General features: G+C 44.1%; 1 protein-coding gene across 2 annotated transcripts in view; it reads left to right on the top strand.

Moving 5' to 3' along the window:
* Window positions 1-402: 402 nt before the first annotated feature.
* USO1 (USO1 vesicle transport factor) overlaps window positions 403-8,379 on the top strand; it is a 76,815-nt gene continuing 68,838 nt past the window's right edge. Inside the window, exon 1 of one of the 2 annotated variants that reach the window (XR_012783478.1) lies at window positions 403-681. Coding sequence is in view for 1 of the 2 variants with exons in the window: in XM_075544189.1 (XP_075400304.1) it covers window positions 616-681 (66 nt within the window). In the remaining variant the exon portion in view is untranslated. The remainder of the gene's footprint in view (window positions 682-8,379) is intronic. The other variant, XM_075544189.1, reaches the window with a different exon arrangement.

The raw sequence follows: 8,379 nt of genomic DNA, 5'->3' as shown, positions 1-8,379 counted from the left end.
ACGCTGGTAATGCTAAACCTCACAATCAAACAAATGCTCCCAAAGGATCTGACCCCCTTACCTGTCACGTTGGACGAAGGTCAAATGCACTTTTGACTCAACAAAATACGACCCCAGATTTGACAGCAGGCGGTAAACCCGCTCGGAGACAATTAGAAACCTTGCAAGGTAACGCGCAGACTATGTACCCCCCGCCTCCTAGCCACGGGCCGGGCTCGGACCACGTGGGTGGCTGGGGCTGCTAGCAGGAGCAGCCTGCGAAGGGAGGGGTGGGGGCGTGTCCGGTGTGGAAGGTGTGGCCTGAGCGCTGGGCGGGGCCTGGGCGGACGCCAGCGGCCGGCCTCCTCTCGCCTCCTCTCCCCTTCGCCCTCGCCCTTCGAGCCGCCACGTAATGCCACGTCCCCGCGCATGCGCGTTTCGGCCGCTCGTGGCGGCTGTTTCCGGGCTTAGGGAGGGGGCCTGGAGCGGCCGCCGAGTCGGAGGGGCTGGCCTGGCGGCGGCGGCGGCCGCAGAGAGCACTCGCTGTGCGGGCTCCGGGGCTAGGCCCCGCGAAGGGCGGGGAAGTTGTCTTCTGTTCCCCGCAGGGGCCGGTCGAGCCGGTGGCTGAGCAGCAAGATGAATTTCCTTCGCGGGGTAATGGGCGGTCAGAGTGCCGGACCCCAGCACACCGAGGCCGAGACGGTGAGAGGAGCGGCGGGTCCGAGGCTTGGGAAGGGTCTGGGCGGGGACTGGGGCCTCCGTCGCCTCGTCGTGAGCCTCCGCTCTGGCGTTCGGAAACCCGGGAGCGCCCGCCTCACGCCCCGGCCGCCGTGCTTCGGTCGGGCTGACAGCGGCCGCGCCCGCAGCGCTGCAGGCCGGGCGTGGAGGGTGGTCCTCGGTGGTCCCGCCCGGGCAAAGGATGGGTCCCGGGTCCCAGACTCCTCCCTCCCTAGTTTCCCTTCGCCTCGGTCTACACCGCCCGAGAGGGACCTGAAGTCCAGCCCCCTCCGCGTTCTGGAATGGGAGAGTTGGGAAGCCAGGGTTTAAAACCTAGCTGCTGACAAGAGCAGGTGGCTGCGAGTAAGACGCTAGTTTGTGGCCCAAAGCCACGCGGCTCCTGGTCCTTGAACTGGAAGGAAGGTTGTTCATTGCAGGTGATCCAAGTTCCCACCCTGATTTTGGGGCTCACCTAAATAAGCCATTTGGTAAATAACACTTTTGGACGCGGTAGGAATCAGCTGTGCCCAAACCGCTTTGGGGGACACATCTGTTTCCCCTCCCACACATCCCAGTCAAAAGCCACTGGGTCTGAACTCGACTAGCCGCGTCACTTATTTAAAACAAGGGTTAGCGACTGAACACAGTGGTTGATAGCTGTTTATCTCTCAGGGTCTGGAGAACTTTAATTTTGAAGTTTGGCGAGTGCCTTTTGGAAATGAAGAGCCCTGGTGGTATCGTGGTTACCTCATTGGGCTGCTGACTGCAAGGCCAGCAGTTCTTAAACCATCAGCTGCTCGGTGGGAACAAGAAGACTTCCGGCTTACTATCACCTTCAGAATTACAGTCTCAGAAACCCACAGGGGCAGCTCTATGCGATAGGGTCGCTCTGAGTTGGAATTGACTTGATGGTTTGATTTTGAGTTCTTGGAAATGAGCATTATATTATTTACACATATATAAATGTTTCATACTCTTAAATGTTTTGTTATTTACAGAAAAGTGGCATAGTAAGACACATTAAAGATAAACTTTGGAGTTCATTCATAGGCATAAATAACTTTGTTACTATCCAGAAAGGTAATAATAATAGCTTCCATTTGTCAAGCCATTACCTTGGGCTAGGTCCTCTACTGAGCTGTTTATATTTCACAGCCATAACTACCTGGTAAGATAAGTGATCCCAAACTCACTGTCATGGAGTTGATTCTAACTTGTATCCCTCCTATAGAACCGAGTTTCTGAGGCCTGTAGATCTCTGGCTGGTGGGTTCCAATTGCTGACCTTGTGGTTAGCAGCCCAAGGTGATACACACACCTACTACAGCTCTAGGGCTTCCGAAGGTAAGGGATAAGCCAACTCACTACCATCAAGTCCATGCTTAAAGGTTATGGTAGAACTTCCCTTGTGGATTTATGAGACTAGCTTAAAAAATCATTTTATTGGGGCCTCTTATAACAATACATACATCAATTGTGTCAAACATATTTGTACATATATTGCCATCATCATTTCCAAGACATATTCTTTCTACTTGAGCCCTTGGTATCAGCTCTTTTTGTTTCCCTTCCCTCTCCCACCCTGGTGAACTCCTGATAATTGATCAGTTATTTTTATTTTCATATTTTATACCATCAGTGTCTCCCTTCACCCATGTGTCTATTGTCTGTCCCCCAGGGAGGGGTGTTGTTGTAAGTTGATCATTGTGATCTGTTCCCCCATCTCCCCCTTCTCCCTAAGCTCATGGTATTGATACTCGCATTATTGTTCCTGAGGAGTTTATCCTGGATTCTGTGTGTTGAGAGTTCTTATCTGTACCAGTGCACATGTTCTGGTCTAACCAGATTTATAAGGTAGAACTGGGGTCCTGATAGTCAGGGGGCGGGTAGCATTAACTAGAGAACTAGAGGAATATTGTGTGTTTTGTCGGTGCTATACTTCACCTGGCTGGCTTGTCCCTTCTGTGAGGGGATGTCCAATTGTCTACAGATGGGCTGTGGGTATCCGTTAGACCCCCTTCATTTATATTGAAATGGTTGTTTCTTTTGGGTGTTCTGATCCCTTCAACACCTTGGAATCACAGGGGTTGGTTTGTATGCTTCTTTCATGTGGGCTTGGTTGCTTCCCTGCTAGATGGCCACTTGTTTAACTTCAAGTCTTTAATACCCCAACGCTATGTCTTGTAATAGCCTGGCACCATCAGTTTTCTTCACATTAGCTTATGTACCCATTTTGTCTTCAGCATTCGTGTAGGGAATGTGAGAATCACAGAATGTCAGATTAGAACAAAGTGTTCTTGTGTTGAAGGAGCACTTGAGTAGAGACCCAATGTCCGTCTGCTACCTGAATACTTAGCCTATAAGTATATGTCCATAGAGCTATATCCCTATTGTTATATATTAATATATTTACATATGCATATGCCTATGTGTATACCTCTATAAACTCCTGAGACTAACTCTTTATAGGAGTAGAAGCAGCCCAATGCATAACTACTATACTACCAGGGCTCCTAAGATAAGTGACAGTGTCCATATCTTCCTTTTAAGCCCAAGTGGCATAGTGATTACATGTTAGGCTGCTAACTGAACAGTCAGCAGTTCAAAACCACGAGCTGCTCCGAGGGAGAAAGATGAGGCTCACTGTGAGTCAGAATCAATTCAGCGGCAATGAGTTTTAATTCTAGTTTTATAAATGAAGTGCAGCTTAGAGAGGCCTAATAATAATAAATAATGGGATCAGGCTCGAGCTCCTAGAAACAGGTAGAACTAAGAGTCGGCCAGATTTTGCCCAGGTGTCACTCCAGTGCCCGCATTTTAATAGGTAAGTGGAAAAGTTGGAATCGTGACGAAAACTAAATGCGTAAGTCTGAATTAGAACTGTCTAAAGCAGCAGCTGACAGATCTTCCTCAACTGTACGCTCACACAGCTGCAGTACAGCTGAGCCGCCTTGGAAGCACATGCTCCCTCCAGATGACCAGAGGCATGGCCGACATCTTCAATCAGCTTTTCTCCCATTTATTTTACTTGTTTGGCATTTGTGTAAGAGACCGTATTTTTTTTTAATTCGTTTTCTTTTGAGACCCTAACTTTTCAAATGTGGCTTACTATAGAGTTTGCTTTAGAGTTAGACCTTCACTTAATCCTGGGCCTTGCACACACCCTTGTTGGACTGGAAAACAAGATGTTGCTACTATTTGGGGAAGAAAAACCTTTTTTTCAGGGTAGTAATGAGGCTTACATGACATAAGAACTAGAGCCTGGCACTGAGAAGTAGTTTTTATTGCGTGTGGGTAAGAGGGTGAGAGGACCCTGCTTTGTTTCTTTTGTTGATAGTTTTCTTTGTCATGGTTGCTTGTAAAAAGGCACAGCATTCATAGGACTTAGAATTCTAAGGCTAGAAGGGCCTTCTCGATCATTCAGGTCTAACTCCCTTATTTTACTAGTTGGGAAATGGGAAGTACAGAGCACTAGAGAAGTTTCCACAATATTTCAGAAGTTGGACTAGAACACTTTTGATGTTACCACAGCGAATGGGACGGCCTAGTTTTTCATGCCATGATTTCAAAATGAAGCTTGAGTATCACTTATGCATATAAACTAAATAAAAGTGAGGCTCTTGCCTAACTTTACACATGTCCATACAATATTAGGAAAGTAATCTGTTATAGGCTGAATGAAATTTCACTGTCTCATTTCACAAAGTGACCTAAGGAATCATGGGACACCAATGTAGATGTCCTTACCTAGGGTACCGCTGAGTCAGCATCAACTCCACGGGAGTGCATTTGTCTCACTGTATAAGGAGATCATTGGCAGATGACAGACTTTTCATTGCTGATTTGATCTAGCCGGGATATTTGAGATGCTAGAGCTTGGAACCTCCAACATTCATGTTACCATTTAGTATTTTCTTCACTTCTGCAAAGTTAAATTATTTTCATAGTGGCTCGCTCACACTTTTTCTCATGGAAACCCTGTTATCTGAATTCTACCTGTCCTTCAGATCTGGTCTTCAGTGCCTTCCTTGCATTGGGATGCTAAACAAAGGTTGGTTCCAACCCACCAAACAGTGACTCTCTGGAGAGAGAGGAGGCTCTGCCCTGTGAAGAATTATAGCCTTGGAAACTTACGCTGTTCTGTGGGAGCCACTATGAGTCAAAAGTCAACTATATGGCAGTTAATTCTATTTTGTGGGGAGGGGAAAGCCCCCCCACCAGAAAGCCCTAGTGCTACTGTTGGATAAGTTGTAGTACTAACTGCAAGGTTGGTGGTTCAAACCCATCATTCGCTCTGGAGGAAGGTGAGGCTATCTGCTCCCGTGAAGATGTACAGCCTTAGAAACTATATAGGGTCATGAGCAGAATTCACTTCATGCAGTGGGTTTGCAGATAGCCGATAACCTTCCTCCTTGAACTCTTTTTTACATTTCAACTTATGCATTCTACTCCTTAGGTTTCATTCTTTACATTACTGAGAAACTTACAATCTGGGCTTTTTTAGGGTAGGATTCATATAGATTTTAATCTTTGTTTCTCCATAGTAGTAAATGCTCAATAAATATCTGTTAACTGAATTAATTATAGTTTGGTATGAAATAAATCACAGATCTGTAATCATTGCCGCTTACAAATTACTAGGTACTAGAGCAGTATTTTTTAAAGACAGGAAAAATCAAACTTGTGGAATGATTGAAGTTCATTATGTCAGACTTTTTTACCAGCTCAGCTCTGACTGCTTTCCTGCTCTTTCTGAAACGTCTCCTAATTGTGTGAGAAGTATGTTACTGACTGTACAATAAGTTGCTTTTCTTCTTGTCACTGACGTTAAAAGTAACTCTGGTGGTACTCTTACTATTGATATTCTTTAGAACCATTCAAATATCAGATGACAAGATGGTTAACAATGCGATGAAGTACTGGGCATGTAAGTCCAGAATTTTATTCTTGTCAAGCCATCATGTTTTAGAGTCTGTGCTTTGCAGTTTCTCCCGTTTCCTTGAGGTAGACAGAGATTCTGACTTCTGGTGATCGAAGCCCTTGCCACTCCTTTCTGGGTGAAAATAAACACACTTATAGTAAAAATCCCACTTCTGCTTTCAAATGGCTCAGTTTTCCAACTACCTTCCAACTAGTAAGTACACTTCTAAGAACTATTTTCTTGAAAAACAAGAGAAGTGTTAATTGTATTTGATGATAAATTATAGGGGTGTTTTGTGTTGTCAAATTGGATCTGACGGATATAAATGTTCAAGTTCATGCATAGTGTTCTGAATTATTCTACTGTATGGTGTCTCTTTTTAGATCAAACATTGATCAGTCGGCTTAGAAAGCAAAAGGGCTAACAAAGTAGACACAGCTGTTCTTTCTTTTAATAAAAATTGTTATTAAGGAATGTGGCTCTGAATGTTGACATCTCTGTAGTCTAGGACATTTTATGCTGTGTTACTATAAATATAACCTGAAACTTCATTTGGGTTAATGTCTCATATTCCATATTAATAACCCGGTCAGTGTCATAAATGGTAGTTGTTCTCTCAGCTTGTCTCGTATTATGTCAAAGGAAAACGATAAAGGTCTGTGTTGTGAGAGCTTTCTTAAACTCGTTTTGTTGTCTGTTGGATACTGTGATGCCTTGGTGCTGCTGTGGTAGGGTTAGGGTTAGACTGCATGCATTATGCTGGAGAAAAGAGTAATGATTTGTGTTTGGGTCATTTTAGTATCTAGCCAGAGAGAGCTCTTAAACTCTTTTTAGTGTCTGCTGAATACTAGTTATTAGGTCATAGGTACTGGAGACTCAAATCCACCATCTGCTACTCAGAGAAAGAGGAGGTTGCCTGCTTCTGGAAAGATACTCAGTGGACTCCTGCATAGGTTGGTATTTCTTGAAATCAATTCATGGCAGTGGGTTTAGTTTATTGAATACCACATGATTTTTTGTGTGTGTGGTTTAAGAAAATTAGAATAATTTAAATTATAGGGAGAACATCTATAGTGAATTTTAAACTGAAAGAACTAATGAAAAAATCTAAGCCTCGAGTTGCAATAGTGAAAGAATCCATGGGCAAAATATTGCAGGAAGCATCAAAGGACGATGGCACGAATCCATGGAGTCACTCTCCCCAAACAGTCTACCCTTTCAAGAGGTAGCATTGGACCAAGAACCAGCGGTACTGAGGGAAGGAGGCAAGCTCCACTGAGGGCATGAGCCCAAAACAAGGCGCCAGGAACTGGGGGAATACCAACTGAAGTGCTTCAACAAGAGTTAGGCCTGATAAACGCATGTTTACATATGATAAAAAGAGTTATGCCTGGAAATTTGGAAGACAGCTACTTCGCCAGTTGACTGGAAGACATCCATATTTGTACTCCTACCAAAGAAAGGTGATCCAATAGAATGTGCAAATTATAGAACAGGATCGTAAATATCACGTACAAGTAGGATTTTGTTGAAGATGATCCAACAATGGTTACAGTAGTACACTGATGGGGCCTGCCAGAGATTCAAGCTGGATTCAGAATGTGGAATAAGGGTCATCATTGCTCTTGTAAGATGGATCCTGGCTCAAAGCAGAGAATACCAGCAAGATGTAATTTTTGTATGTGTGTTTTATTGACTGCCAAGGCTTTCAAATGTGACCCTAACGAACTATGGAGAACCTTGAGAAGAATAGGGATTCCAGAGGACTTCATTGTGCTCGTGCAGAACTTGTACATGGATGAAGTTGTGCAACCAGAACAAGGGAATACTACATGGTTTAAAATCAGGAAAGGTGTGTGACGCGGTTGTATCCTCTCACCATACTTGTTCAATCTGAGCATGTAATCAGAGAAAGTTTATATGAAGAAGAATGCTGTATCAGGATTGGAGGAAGTCTTATTAACAATCTTCAATCTGTAGATGACACCACGTTGCTTGACAAAAGTGTGGAGGGATTTAGGCACTTGCTGTTGAAGATCCAGGATTACAGCCTTCGATGTGGGTTATATCTCAACATAAAGAAATCCAGAATCCTTACAAATGAACCAGTAGATAGCATCATGATAGACAGAGAAAAGATTGCCGTCAGGGATTTCATCTTGCTCGGATCCACAATCAATGCTCATAGAAGCAGCAGTCAAGAGATCAAAAGATGCCTTGCTTTGGGTAAATTTACTTTCTTTAAACTCTTGAGAAACTTTGAGAACTAAGGTGCATCTGACCAAGCCATGGTATTTTTCAGTTGTCTCATGTGTGTGAAAGTTGGACATTGAATAAGGAAGACTGAAAAATATGTGTTTGAATTATGGTGTACGCAAAGAATATTGAAAGTACCATGGACTGGAAATGAGCAAACAAATCTGTCTTTGAAGAAGTACTGCTAGAATACTTCTTAGAAGTAAGGATGGCGAAACTTCATTCTCACGTAGTTTGAACATGTTATCAGGAAAGATCATTCCCTGGAAAAGGACATCATGCTTGGGGTAGAGTAGAGGGGCAGTGAAAGGAGAAAAACTTTTGATAAGCTAAATGGACGCAGTGGCAGCAACAATGGACTCAACAATTTTGAGGATGGTGCAGGACTGGACGGTGTTTCTCTTTGTTGTACATAGGGTCACCAGAGTCAGAACTGACTTGATGGTACCTAGCAACAATAATCATACAATCCTATCAGCTTCTTCCTCTCGCCCTCTCTCTTTTCCC

Source organism: Tenrec ecaudatus, chromosome 3 (genome assembly GCF_050624435.1).
Source record: "Tenrec ecaudatus isolate mTenEca1 chromosome 3, mTenEca1.hap1, whole genome shotgun sequence".
In the NCBI taxonomy this organism is placed as follows: domain Eukaryota; kingdom Metazoa; phylum Chordata; class Mammalia; order Afrosoricida; family Tenrecidae; genus Tenrec; species Tenrec ecaudatus.
This window is presented reverse-complemented; position numbering and strand designations above follow the sequence as displayed.